At 46.5% G+C, this 14,579-nt stretch overlaps 1 protein-coding gene across 1 annotated transcript; it reads right to left on the bottom strand.

Annotated features, from left to right (window-relative positions):
• Nucleotides 1-451: 451 nt before the first annotated feature.
• Nucleotides 452-14,075, bottom strand: GSTA2 (glutathione S-transferase alpha 2). The gene is given in 7 exon segments (NM_213850.2): nt 452-851; nt 1,693-1,824; nt 3,936-4,077; nt 6,186-6,318; nt 7,397-7,448; nt 11,054-11,167; nt 14,036-14,075. Coding segments are annotated over 6 exon segments (672 nt in total). The 5' UTR covers nt 11,141-11,167; nt 14,036-14,075; the 3' UTR covers nt 452-725.
• Nucleotides 14,076-14,579: the final 504 nt, after the last annotated feature.

A 14,579-nucleotide genomic window follows, 5' to 3' on the forward strand; every position in this document is an offset into this window, starting at 1 on the left:
TGACGTCATATCTCTGCGTTCCTCTAGAATCAATCACACGTGTGGTCTCTGTCACGGGGACCAGGTCTGGGGCCTGGGGTGAACTGCAGGTGAGGCCCCCACGGAGCATGTGCAGCAGCTCTGCCCTGATGACCTGGTGGCCACGACATGGTCGCCTGAGCGCACAGCTGGGTCTGTTGGATTCTCCTTATTTCCCAACTCCTACAACAGCAGAGAGCCCGCAGTAGGCATAGCAGCTGTTCACAAATGCACAAGGAAAACCATTTTCATTGTCAGAAGAAAAATGGATCTTAAAGAGATAAAGAAAATATCTTTCTTCCAAGGGCCAGAGAGGCAGCTCTTTCCCGTGAATACCTGATTGTCAGAGGTGAACTTTCACACTGGACTCTTTGATAGGCTGTGTGACAGATGTTATATGACAACCCCTGGAAAATCTAAGGGGACGTTATAATCTGTTTCCCGCTTTTATTTAATTTTTACTTGATTTAATTATCATTAAACGTCATTCCAAAACTGACACAGGCTAAGAGATTGACAAGCGTATTTTCTTCGGATCATCATGAAAAAGAATAAATTTTAAGATAGTAGACTCATAGGAACTTCATTATTTAACAACCACAAAAATTCAGACTAGTTTATTAGTCTCACATCATCCAGGATCTACATTTAGGTAAACACTTCATTGCTGGAAAATCAGAAGAGGGTCCTGGGTGGCCCTGCCCGCTTTATGAAGACATGAAAACCTTCCTGGCTTCTTCTAATTTTTTCGCATCCATGGGAGGCTTCCTCTGGCTGCCAGGCTGCAGAAACTTCTTCACCGTGGGGAGGTTGCTGACTCTGGTTTTCAGGGCCTGCAATGCACAAGAGCACAGCTCACAGTGCAGCCCAGGACCAGCCTGTCACTGGCACAAGCCAGGGACACAGAGGCCCCCCAGACCAGGACCAGCCAAGGCCCCTCCCTCAGCACCAGGAGGAGGCTGGACACAGACACCCACGGAGACACGAGGGTGACAGCGCTGTAGCGTTCTCCCCCAGAGACGTCTAGGGTCACACTGCATTCAGCTCACGTCTCCCCATCTTCCTCCCACACAGACACCCTGCAGAGTCACTGTCTCGTGCAGGACCAGGAAGAGTCCTGGGTCCCAGACGTCAACCGGGAACGGCCCCCAGATCTCAAGACAGAAGAGAGAGGGCAATTAATTGGGCTGGAACTCAAGACAGAAATCAGAAAAGGTGAAGCACAGGCCTGTCCAAACCACTGTGCGCTCAGAGAGAGGGAGACGGGGAGAGAGAAGCCAGCGTGGGAGACAAGGAACAGGAGCTGAGGGAGGAACTGGATGGCGGGAGACGCTCAGACAGACGCAGGTGGGAAAGAGGAGGACGCCCCTGGGCTAAAGGGCAGCAAAGAGGAATGAGGACAGAGAGTGTCACGGACCAGGGGCCAGGGGACACCCAGCCCTGGCCTCTCTGCTTAGAAGAGGCGAGTCCCCCTCCCGAGGGCAGCCTCGACCCCCAATGTCCTGGGTGTGACCAGATCTTTCCAGGCCCCAGACCAGGGCCTCAGAGCTGAGGTTGGACACCTGGGGGCAGGAGGCCTGCACAGTGATGGGGACCCTGCCATGGGAGCCCCAGAGTCCAGACAGCAGATCCCAGGGGGGAGGAGGGGGCCAGCCCCAGGCTGACAGAGCTCACCTTCAGCAGAGGGAAGTTGGCCAGCAGGCTGGGGTCCAGCTCTTCCACGTAGTAGAGAAGTTCAACCAGCTGGATGTCAGCCCTGCTCAGCTTGTTGCCCACAAGGTAGTCTTGTCCATGGCTCTTCAACACCTGGCGGAGGGAGGGGTCAGCCCAGGAGCACAGGCCTGGGAGCACAGGCTGGGCACTGCTCCTCCCCACCCCCAGCCCAGGTCCCCTCCGCCCTCACTGGGCAGGCATGGACCCTCACACCTTCCGCACCCCCCGCCCCATCCCCTGGCTCCTTGACAGGGTCCTGGGGGGTTCCTGCTGTTCCCTCCTCTGTCCTCAGGGGAGCCAGGCCACCATTTCCTTCTGCCCCCTGGCTCCCTGTGGCTGCCTTCCTTGCTTCTTCCTCGGGGTCCAGGGCTCAGCCCCCCTCTGCACTGGGTTCTGTTGTCCCCACACCCTGGAGTGTGCAGCCCTGAGCTTCATGTCCTGACCCTTCATCTCTGTCTCTGCCTCTGCCTCTGCCTCTGCCTGTGTCTCTGTCTCTCTCCCTCCCTCAGGCAGTGATTCCGTATTTATGGCAGCCTCCTACAAGCCTACTAACTATTGCCGAGTCCACATTTCTTCTCTTGTCTGCTCTCCTTATTTCCTGGCCTCTCTCTCTGGGACCTGAAATCAATCTGCATCGACTTGAACTCCCACCCCTCTGCCCACATCGGCTCTGACTCCTATGCCACCCGTGTCTGTCCGTAACAGTGTGGAAAACATTACCACTGCATGCTGAGCTGCCTAGGGGTGACTGCGTTTAATGTCTGCAACTTACTTTGAAATACAGAAGCAAATAGCATGTTTGATTGGAGGAAAGAAGGATGGGGAGAAATGTGATGAAGCAAATGTAATAATAAAATGTGAATTTTTGAATCTAGGTGCTGAGTTCACTGTACATCTCTTCCAATTTTTTTTGTATGTTGGGCTTTCCACTAAGAAATACAGGAGAAACATGCGATGCTTATTTAAAATATTACAACAATATGAAAATCCCAGAGGGAGAAAAAAATCTCCCATGGCACCACCACTGAAGATGTTAACGTTTTGGCAAATACCCTACCAGACTATATATCCAGGTAGAGGTATGGGTAAGAAATTAAAAACCAAAATGAAACATCAAGTGCTATATTGTAATATGCACTTTTCATCTATGTCATCATGGGGGCCTTTGATTTCACGATATGAATGTACTGAAACTGCAGTAACTATAGATTTCCATCCTGTTTCCGTCGTATGAATGTGCACAAACTATGAGCGTCCCAAGGCCAGGAGAGTGTATTTCCTGATATTTGACTCCTTGAATAGGACCAGACACATAAACAATGAGTTAACACTTGCTAACTTAATGAATGAATGATTTAAACTTCTTAGGGTGTCCGTGTTAATCCTTTTGTTTCTCTGTAAGCTTCTTGTAACTAACTCTGACAACGTTTTTGGTGGTTTGGGGGTTTGGTTGTTGTTGTTGTTTTGCTGTATGATTTTTGTTTAGCATGATGTTAGATGGTTTTGCTCTTGAACTGTTCTCCTCTTACCTTCCAAGAGAAACATTCATATTTATACCTCATATAATGATGGGACATGACTTCCTTGGTTTTGTACAACTCCCTTTGAAAGTCTGAGAACCGTATCCCAATTGGTAGCTTCTGTTTTCTTGAACAGCTTTTCCTCTGTCTCTCCACCCCACCACCCCCATCTCTGCATCTCTGCCCTCATCCCCTCCATCCCCGAAACGCTACAGCATTCTCCTGATGGGTACCTGGTCTCCTGTCTCCCTGTCCATGGTATCAGAATATTCTCTGATGTGTTTCATTCATCGTGCCTGTCTTGGATGAAAAGCCCCTGCACTGTGTTGTAAAGGATCCATCTCTTCCAGGCTCCAGTGTGGCTCTCGGAGCTTCCCCAGCCCAAGCTCTAAGTAGAACCATGAACTTTATTCCACTGAGCAGAGAATTCCAGACTGAGCCCCAGTAAACGGAAATTTTGCTGAACAATTATAACCTGGGTAAAACTGGTTCAGTTCTTCCTCACAGAGGATTTTGATAAAATGCCCTGAGAGTCAGGGTGGTACATTAACTTTTGGGAAGGCTGACAGAGGTGAAGGTCAGTGCCCCAGGAATGCCAGCCAAGGTCAATGCCCCGGGAATGCCACGCACTACTTTTCTTTGTCCTCTAATCTCAGTGCCCAAAATGCTGAACGGTCCACTTACTTTTTCAAATGCAGGAAGATAACGGTTTGTTGATTTTTCTTTGATCGAGGCCACCTTGGCATCTTTTTCATTGGGTGGGCACAGTGGCAACAGCAAGATCATTTCACCCAAATCTGCCACACCTTCTGTATACATATCAATCCTGTGAGGCAAAATGACCAAATTGTCAAAAATCTCCTTCCTTGGATTCTAGAGTTTAAGAGTAGATAAGAATGGGGCGTCAGGAGGTGATGAAGTAATTCACCTCCATTGGGTGCACTGTTAATATGCCACTCCTTCAGCTATGACTTTTACTAGTTTTAACATCTCATTCTAGAACAAGCCATCAAGCTAGATTTAGGTCTAATACTTTTGTTCCACCCATGACCAAATATAGGGACAGTGCACACTGGTCACCTGTCCAGCGTCACAGGCATGAGAAATGGGTGGAATCACTGCAGGTAACCACTGAGACCCCATGTAGGGTTTTCCATCTCTGCTATGGTGTGTTCTGTGCACAGCTAGTGTGATGCATTAGCACCACCTCAATTAACAGCCCAGTACCAACACTTCCTCTAGCCCTTTCTCATAGAACCTGGTCCCAGAACCCCCTCCAAGTACTGTTGCCTGATGCTGGCCTTGTTGGTGTTTCTCAAGACTCGCCCCCCAAAACATCCCATGATAGAGTGCAACTCTTCATACCCTTCCTATAATGCGTATTCCAGGTGATTGTATTGTTTTTCTTCCAAACACGGTTTCCCACACGATGGTTTTAAATAAAAGTTTATGGAAATACAATCCACATAGCGTAATGTCACCCTTTTAAATGTAAAATTCGGAGCTCCCCTTGTGGCTCAGTGGTAACAAACCCGATTATTACAGGATGCAGGTTTGATCCCTGCCCTTGCTCAGTGGGTTAGGGTCCAGTGTTGCTGTGAGCTGTGGTGTAGGTCACAGAGGTGGCTTGGGTCCTGTGTTGCTGTGGTTGTGGTGCAGGCCGGCAGCTGTAGTTCTGATTCGACCCCTAGCCTGGGAACTTCCATATGCCACAGGGGCAGCCCTGAAAATCAAAAACAAAAAAAAAAAACAAAACAAACAAACAAGCAAAAAAACCAAAGGTAAAATTCTGTGATTTTTTTTTTTTCTTGGCAAAGTCACAGAACTTTGTACCATCATCACACTCCAATTCCAAAAATATTTTAATCACTCCAGAAAGACATGCTGAGTGCTTTTTCAGGCAGTCCACATTCTTCCCTCCCTCCAGCTCCTGGCAATCATCAAACTACATTTGGCTTTATGAATATGAATGGCCTGCACATGTCAGACAGGTGGAATCATACAATGTCTGTTGTCTGTGTCTGGTTCCTTTTCCAAAAGAGAATATCTTTAAGGTGCATCTACGCTGTGGCATGCATCTGGGCTTCGTCCCTTTTCCTGGCCAAATCGGATTCCATTCTTCGGCTGTCCCAGCCTTTGTCCACCCATTCGCCAGTTAGTGGACATTTGTCTTGTTTCCACTTTTTGAATATTAGGAACAACCCTGCTAGGAATGTTTGTCTACAGTTATCAGTGTGGTCGTAGTTTTCAATCCCTTGAATCGTGGAGTTCCTGAGCCATGGGGTAATTCCACGCCTAACTTTATCAGTAACTGTCACAGTTTGTTATGTGATTTTCATTTCATTTAGTCCCGTCACAGCAGAGAGGAGAACCCTCCTGATACAGTCGTAGAGATAAATCTGGCTGAGCCAGACTGTACCACCAACATGCTTGAGGGAACCCTACCACCTTAGGCTCAGGCTCTGGTAACCCTGCTAAGGGGTTGGCCCACGTAAAGGGCTGATAAATTAGGCACCTGGTCACCATTCTTCTAATTTGGGGAACTTAAGAATCAACTCTTTATATCCTCCCCTTATTGTGCCTTATCTCCTAGACACGCAGATGCTTTGTCCCTTTCCTCTAGCTGTTGACAGGTGTCCCACTCAAAAGGGCCTGAGTCCCCAGAGTCATGGTTCCATCATTCTCCCAGCTTCAAGGTCATCAGTGTGTGGAAACCACGGTGCTGCATCCATGGACCACATCCTTTTACATAAGCACTTGATTCCACTCAAGTTGACTCGTCTCTCACCCTCATGGGTCTCTGCAGTACTGCATCTCGGTTACACCCACCGAGACCCTTCCTGCTATTGGTCACAATCCCCTGAAACAGTCCTAGGTAGAACCTAAACTGTTCCCATTAACTGCTGATTTCACACGGTGAAGAGAATACCGTACAGGGCTCTCTCCTTGGCGTCCTTCCCGTAGAGGTTGTACTTGGTGGCGATGTAGTTGAGGATGGCCCTGGTCTGCACCAGCTTCATCCCGTCAATCTCAACCATGGGCACTTGCTGGAACAGCAAACTCCCATCTTGTGAAAGAAGAAAAGAAGTGGAGTGAAATGCCTGATGCATCAAAATGCTTGTTGAAATGACTCAAGATATAAAAGGAAATAAAAATGATAGCCAGGTAACATGTCAGTGGAAAGAGAACTTTGCTTTGAGCTTCCTGTCATCCTTTTCCTTATCAATCTGCCTTTTATTTTTGAATCTGTTTTTTCCTTTATCCTCTTATTTCCCATTCAGGCAACAGTAGGTCCCTTTATTGTAGGTGTTTGGTTTGCCTTCAGGGATTTTTTTTTTTTTTTCTTTTCTGCCAGGCCCATGGCACGTGGAAGTTTTGGGGCCAGGGAACAAACTTGTGCCACAACACTGAGAACACTGAACTTTAACACAGTGAGGCACCAAGGAAGTCTTGTCTTCAAGAATTTGTAGGAAGAAGAGAAGAGAGGTTCCACTACCAGCTAGTTGTCAAGTCAAATGGGAAGTTCCCATAGGAAGTCTCATGGCGTTCATGGGGTTCTCAGGTTTTCTGTATGCTCCTCAAGTCCCACCACTGGAGAATGCGCAGGGGAGGCCTGCTTTCCCCACTCCACGGCTGCTGGCCCTTCTCCTTTGTCTCCATCCTCACACACTCACCCGAACTCCAACTAGGTCAACTCCACCTGGTTATTTGAGTCTGCAATATCGATAGGATGTTACCTCGCCAAACTCATCGGAGAAAAGAATTCAAGGCACCTGCTGGGCCTGTGTCTCCCCCGCCCCCCTTCTCTCCAATGCATGTGTTTTCCTGTCCTTGAGTGGGGGGGTGATGTGGGGTTCTGAACAGATAGTGTTCACTCAGGGTGCAAAAAGGCAGGGAGAATCAATAAAGAGAGGGCATTCACAGGGCACCAGGGCGGGTTCCTTTAGCAAATACTCCGAGTTTCAGCCCTTCCTAGTCCTGAGTGAACTGCAAAACCTGCTCAAGGGGCCCCATTCCCCACCTTTAACCACGTTGCTCCCTCTCTCACTTCCACTACACACAAGACATTGCTGGTGTTCAAACCTCAGCTTAAGACTTCTACTAGATTCTCCTCCCATCAAGAGAATTTAGTTTCCTGCTCTTACCATTTTTTAACTTATTCAAGTCGTTTGGATTTTCTATAAATTTCTCTTCGAACTGGAAAACAGAAAGAGTCCATGAGTTTTTGCCATTGCATTCCACAGCATTCCTGAGCTAGAATGGCCCCTGTCTGGTAGAGACCACGGGGAAGGTAAGATTTCAGAGTTTAGCAGGGTGCACAGAGGACAGCGATCATGGCCATCTGGAAATTTAGATTAGAGCCACCAAGATAAACCAGGATTTGCGGCTTGTGATTGATCCCTTTGAAAGTTCAGTTCACCGCCACCCCGTCTCCACCTCTGTCAACCATTAGGTGGTGATTAGGGAGGGGGCTGTCACTGGAGGGAAGGGGCTGGGAAGTTCCTCTAGTTCTGGAGCTTCACTATCTCTGGAAAGCCTTTGTGTCCCTCTGAGATCAGGACAGGCTGTTGGGTGTCCCCCAGCATGGGGGATCCATGGTGCCAGTGACCCCCAAGATCCTGCCACCAGGGGCCTCTGCTTGTGTCACCTCCCTGTGTTCAATTTTATATTTGAAAAGGGGGTCTTCATGGCAAAAAGTTTGGGAATTGGTGGGCTTCTAGCTCATTGGAACAGTTCCTTGTGGATCTACCTGATCCCATAGAGTGAGAATATACACAGAGAGTGAGGTGTGTGGGCAACAATTTGATAAAGCAACCAAGTTCAAGACAACATAAGGGTGGTGGGTGGTCTCCGTGGGAGAGTAGCGGGGGGGCGGGGGGGTGGGAGAGGCTGCTGGTGAGGCTGGCAGAGATGGTTGGGGTTGTGAGGCTCAGCCTCTGGGCCCAGAGCAGCCAGAATCCTGACCAAGGGCCTCTGGCCAGCCTGCCCCCCAGCCCCACCTCAGTCAGGCTGGCCTGGGGGAGGAGCCTGGATGCTCTCAGCATCTGCCCTGCTTCAGCCTCCTGTGCTGAGCTCCTCCTGCCCAGGGCCTCTGGACGCATCCTTGAACCTCCGAGCTGGATCACAGCAAAAACTGGTGGTTGTTGATTTATGGAAGGAAACAGCCTGGATGGCACAATTTGATTTTCTGTGTACTTGTTTCTCTGTGAACTCAAGAAAGGACCAGGCTAATGTCCTGTGCCCTCATGAAGCAATCAGGATAGTGTAATCTCAAGGCTCAGGTAAACAGGATGTTAGCAGGCTAAGGGAACACACTGGAGGTTACCCCACATGACACCACCTCACCTGGATCCCTCCTTTACTGCTGTCCCCCGAGGGACCACATCTCCTGCGTCTCCATGACCCCTCCCCTCCCCAGAAACCCTCACAGAGGTGCTGGGTCCTCCAACCTGGGCAGAGAAGTGCTTACCTCGGTGGCACCCGTAGAGGGCAGCACTCAACAGAGTCCCACAGAAACCCAGCAGTTTGCTGCTGGGAATGTGGCCTTTGAACTCTGTGAATATGGTTTGAACACTGTGAAATGCTTGGCTGTTCTCTAGAAGCTCCCACTCCTATTTGAATCACCTACTTGCCTGCATCCTCACTGGAGTGTAAGGTGTGTGACAGCAGGGACTGTGTCTGTCTGGTCCATCCCTGAATGGCTAGGAGCTGGCACAGACCCTGGCACTTCAAGGTTGCCCAGAAAATCATTGCTCAGTGAATGTATTACATCTAACGGGCAGTTTGTCACCATCTCCCCTCTCCCTATTTCTGGTTTAGGTTTTAAGTTTAGTTACATTTATTTTCTATTGTTACTATTTTTCTTTTCATTATGGACATTCCTGGTATGTACAAAAATAAACCGAAAATTATAAATATCCTACTTGTAACCACCAACCAACTTCAATAATTATCAACTCAAACCAATTACAAATCACCTAGTTGCCTGCCCATTTTCCCCTTTGTAATAAATTGAAATAAATCCCAGATATCACATATTTCATCTTTAAATACTTCAATGTATTTCTAAATTTCTAAAACATAAGAACTGTTTTATTTATTTATTTATTGTCTTTTTGCTATTTCTTTGGGCCGCTCCCTCGGCATATGGAGGTTCCCTACCCTGGCTAGGGGTCCAATCGGAGTTGTAGCCGCCGGCCTACGCCAGAGCTACAGCAACGCGGGATCCGAGCCGCGTCTGCAACCTACACCACAGCTCGCGGCAACGCCGGATCGTCAACCCACTGAGCAAGGCCAGGGACCAAACCCGCAACCTCATGTTTCCTAATCGGATCCGTTAACCACTGCGCCACGACGGGAACTCCGAGAACTGTTTTAAAAGTAACCATAATACATTACCTCACTTAACACAACATTAAAAATAATTAATTGCATAGGTATTTAATGTTCATGTTTCTTATTGTGGTATCAATGTCATCAGTAATGTTGTACAGTTAAAAAAATCAAAATCAAATTAGGCCTACACAATGTGATTAGTTTCTTAAATTTATTTTTATTTTATTTTATTTATTGATTTATGTTTGTCTTCTTGCTTTTTCTAGGGCTGCACGCACGGCACATAGAGGTTCCCAGGCTAGGGGTCAAGCCAGAACGTGTAGCTGCAGGCCTGCACCAGAGAGAGCCACAGCAATGAGGGATCCCAGCTCTGTCTGCAACCTACACCACAGCTCACGGATTCTTAACCCACTGATTGGGGCCAGGGATTGAACTGCAACCTCATGGTTCCTAGTCGGATTCGTTAACCACTGAGCCACGATGGGAACTCCTTAAATTTATTTTAAATGTTCATTCTCTGTGATAAGAAGAATTTTAATAAGAAATGTTAATCTCTTAATACCTAACAAACTGTTTAATACAAAATTCCTTTTTTTTTTTTTTTTTGTCTTTTTGCCATTTCTTGGGCCGCTCCCCCGGCATCTGGAGTTTCCGAGGCTAGGGGTCTAATCGGAGCTGTAGCCACCAGCCTCCACCAGAGCCACAGCAACGCAGGATCGGAGCCGTGTCTGCGACCTACACCACAGCTCACAGCAACGCCGGATCGTTAACCCACTGAGGAAGGGCAGGGATCGAACCGGTAACCTCATGGTTCCTAGTCAGATTTGTTAACCACTGCGTCACGACGGGAACTCCTAATACAAAATTCTTTTTTTTTTTTTTTTTTTTTTTTGTCTTTTTGCCATTTTCTTGGGCCGCTCTCGTGGCATATGGAGGTTCCCAGGCTAGGGGTTGAATCTGAGCTGTAGCCACCAGCCTACGCCAGAGCCACAGCAACGCGGGATCCGAGCCGCGTCTGCAACCTACACCCCAGGCCACGGCAACGCCGGATCCTTAACCCCCTGAGCAAGGGCAGGGAACGAACTTGCAACCTCATGGTTCCTAGTAGGATTAATTAACCACTGCGCCACAACGGGAACTCCAACAAAATTCTTAATAGATTGTTTAGTTAGAAAAGTCTCCTAGCTTATGTGAGAAAAGTACTTTGATTCAGTGTGTTCATTTATTTCTTTATGTCTTTTTCAGGCCACACTGTGGCATATGGAATTTCCCAGGCTAAGGGTCAAAGTGGAGCTGCAGCTGCAGCCTCCATGAAAACTCACGCAATGCTGGATACTTACAATGAGCAAGGCTAGGGATCAAACATGCATCCTCATGGATGCTATCAGTTTTAGTTGCTGAGCCACTACAGGATCTCCAATACAGTCAATTTAGATGCAGCTAAGATGAAGGAACTCAGGCCCTACCTCCACTCCAGCTGCAGCCAGGAGCCACCGGATACACTCCATTCTGCCTCGGCCATTGAAGTAGTGAAGAATGGGCTTCCCCGCCATGATGGCTGTCTGCTGGTCTCTCTCAACCTGAGTGAATGAGTGAATGGACAAAGGATAAAGCCACAGAAGCCACAGAATCAGAAGGTCTTTGTGATTTATGGCTGAACAGCATCAACACATTTTTTTAAGATTTTATTTTTTTCTATTATAGTTGATTTACAATGTTCTGTCAATTTCTGCTGTACAGCAAAGTGACCCAGTTATACATATATATATATACATTCTTTTTTCACATTATCCTTCATTATATTCCATCACAAATGATTAGCTATAGTCCCCTGTGCTATACACCAGAATCTCATTGCTTATTCATTCCAAATGCAATAGTTTGCATCTACCAACCCCAAATTCCCACTCCATCCCACTCCCTCCCTCTCCCGCCTTGGCAACCACAAGTCTGTTCTCTGTGTCTATGAGTTTGGGTTTTTTTCTGCAGATAGGTTCATTCATGCCATGTATTAGATTCCAGATATAAGTGACATTGTATGGTATTTGTCTTTCTCCTTCTGACTTACTTCACTTAGTATGAGAGTCTCTAGTTCCATCCGCATTGCTGCAAATGGCATTATTTTGTTCTTTTTTATGACTGAGCAGTATTCCATTGTGTCTGTATACCACATCTTCTTAATCCATTCATCTGTTGATGGACATTTAGGTTGTTTCCGTGTCTTGGCTATTGTGAGTATTGCTGCTATGAACATAGGGGTCCATGTGTCTTTTTCAATGAAAATTTGGTCTGGATATAGGCCCAGGAGTGGGGTTCCTGGTTCTAAATTTAATTTTCTGAGGTACCTCCATACTGTTTCCCAGAGTGGAAACTGACATTGCCACCAACAGTAAAGGAGGGTACCCTTTTTCTTCACACCCTCTCCAGCATTTGTTTTTTGTTGACTTGTTAATGACAGCCATTTCTGACCGGTGTGAGTTGGTACCTCATTGTAGCCTTGATTTTCATTTCTCTAATAATTAGTGATGTTGAGCATTTTTTCATGTGCCTGTTGGCCATCTCTATATCTTCTTTGGAGAAATGTCTATTCCAGTCTTCTGCCCATTTTTTTCAGTTGGGTTGTTGGTTTTTTCCCCTGTGAATTCTGTTATGGCTGGCCGGCCCCAGGACTTACACAGGAACTCACTGAACCTCTCAGTCTCCACTGTGTGAGGCCTTTGTCCCCGCCCCCCCCCAATATTAATACTTATAACAGTGCACTGTTCACTTTTAAATTCTGATTTGAATGACTTGTACCTTCTAGCCAAGTGAATTTCAGGGCTTGGAGAAGTTAATTCTGTGCTCCTGCGAATATCAAGTTTTCCCATCCAGACTTCCTGCGTTTGGGACTTTGAGAAATCATACAACCAATGATTCTTAACTGGGACTGATATTGCTCCTCCCATTCCCGAGGACATTCAGCAATATCTGGAGATACTTTCAGTTGTGAAAACTAGGAGAGCAGGTGACACATCATATCATTGGGCAGAGACCAGAGATGTCTCTGGTGTGTTGGGCGCCCTGCCTCCCAGGTGCATCTGAGTGTCTATGACCAATCAGTTTGCATTTTATCCAGCTTTTGTCATCAAGCATGTTTTCCTAACAGATGCATTTGTTGGGTATTTAGTTGGAAACCCTTTATGTTTGATGCAGTTGCCTGTTAGATGGTATAATCTTTCTGAGAAAGCAGTTTGTAAAATGCAGTAATTCTCTCCAATCTATTGCACCCTCATTCTCCTCTCCAGGCTGTCACTGGGTGAGGAAGGAGCTTCATCCACACACTCTATTCTTTCAACAAGTAGGTAGTGAAATGAAAAGTGAGACTATTAATCTTCACAGTGTCCACAGTATTGATGAAGTGATGCTTTCTTATACAACTTGTGAACAAACTATCACTGCAGATATCTGAGAGGTGTAACATTGGCCAATTTGAGGAAATATCTATGTTAACACTGCCATCAGATACATCCCTTAAGTCTGATTCAGTGGAAATTTCTTTTCTTTCTTTCTTTTTTTTTTGTCTTTTTGCCTTTTCTGGGTCTGCTACCTTGGCATATGGAGGTTCCCAGGCTAGGGGTCAAATCGGAGCTATAGCCACTGGCCTACGCCAGAGCCACAGCAACGCAGGATCCGAGCCGCGTCTGTGATCTACACCACAGCTCATGGCAACGCCAGATCCTTAACCCACTGAGCAAGGCCAGGGATCGAACCCGCATCCTCATGGTTCCTAGTCAGTTTCATTAACCACTGCGCCACGATGGGAACTCCTGGAGATTTCTATCATCAGTAATTTTAACTAAAAAAAAAAAAAAAAAAAAAAAGACAATGGACGGGGCAGGTCCCCACAACAATGAATTAGCCCAGCCTGAAATGTTAAAAGGTTTAAGATCCATAAACCCTGCTCTGGCCAGTTTCAAGGTTTGCCCTGAGTTGGTTGAACTCCAGAGAGAGAAGGAGACTTGCTAGCTGGTTGATTATCACAAAGACTGAGTTAAAATCCAGTTCTTCTGATGCTGAGTTCGTTTTTCCTCTTATAATACATCTTATTTGAATTTCCAAAGCCCACATAGTACCTCAGCATCACAGTTTGCACCTGCTGTGTGTTGACTTCTACAGAGCACAAAAGCTCCACAAAAACACCTACCCTCTCCTACCTTGGTCATATCCTCAGACTGGCCAAAATTCTATCATTCTCTGTTCTCATCACATCATTAATGTTTCTCACACCTAAATTCTCATGCCTAGCTTTCTAAATTCTTCATTTATACATTTCTGTAATGATGCATCCAAACAGCAATTGAAAACACCTGAAGTGTGCCCTAAGCACCAAGAAGTCACCATCTGAGTGTAAAACAGAGATTTCCTTGTACTAAGAGCACATTGCACAGATGTATAAAATCAGAACTTACCTTAGGAAAGGCTGTCTCCCACTTGGCTCAGCAACTCAATGCAAGTTCACATGGGTTTATAAGCTGTTGTTGCAGCTGAATAACTCCTCCTCTCTGAGGGGAGAGCCTCTCAGGTTAAAGCCACTCCCACAGTGTCCAGGGCCAAGGGTTCTGTGCTAGATTAAGATAAAAAATGATAAGTCATTCTCTCATGAGGGTATATCTAGTTCATATGTTTTTTTCAAGGTTGGTAATCAAAGATTAAACACAAAATTTCAGTTTGATTAGAACTTCTCTGCCAGCCGATGAAAAAGGGCATTTTGAAAAAAACTTACCGGAAGGTTTTCATGAATTGGATGTAAAGACTGATGGAAATGAAAAACCTCTGCGATGGGGCTAGAGGGAGCTGGTGCCATTAAAGGGCAGAGCATCTCTGGAATTTTCTTTCATTGGGTTGCAGTTAAGATACAGGACATCCAGTAAATGGGACCTGCAGATACATAATTTTTTCTTATTCTTATGTTTTAAACATTTTATGAAACATACTTCCATGAAAAAAAAAATG

Source organism: Sus scrofa, chromosome 7 (genome assembly GCF_054392235.1).
Source record: "Sus scrofa isolate SSC_HxYL_T2T_F1_AM1 chromosome 7, Sscrofa_HxYL_maternal_Yorkshire_Landrace_v2.0, whole genome shotgun sequence".
Classification (NCBI taxonomy): Eukaryota; Metazoa; Chordata; class Mammalia; order Artiodactyla; family Suidae; genus Sus; species Sus scrofa.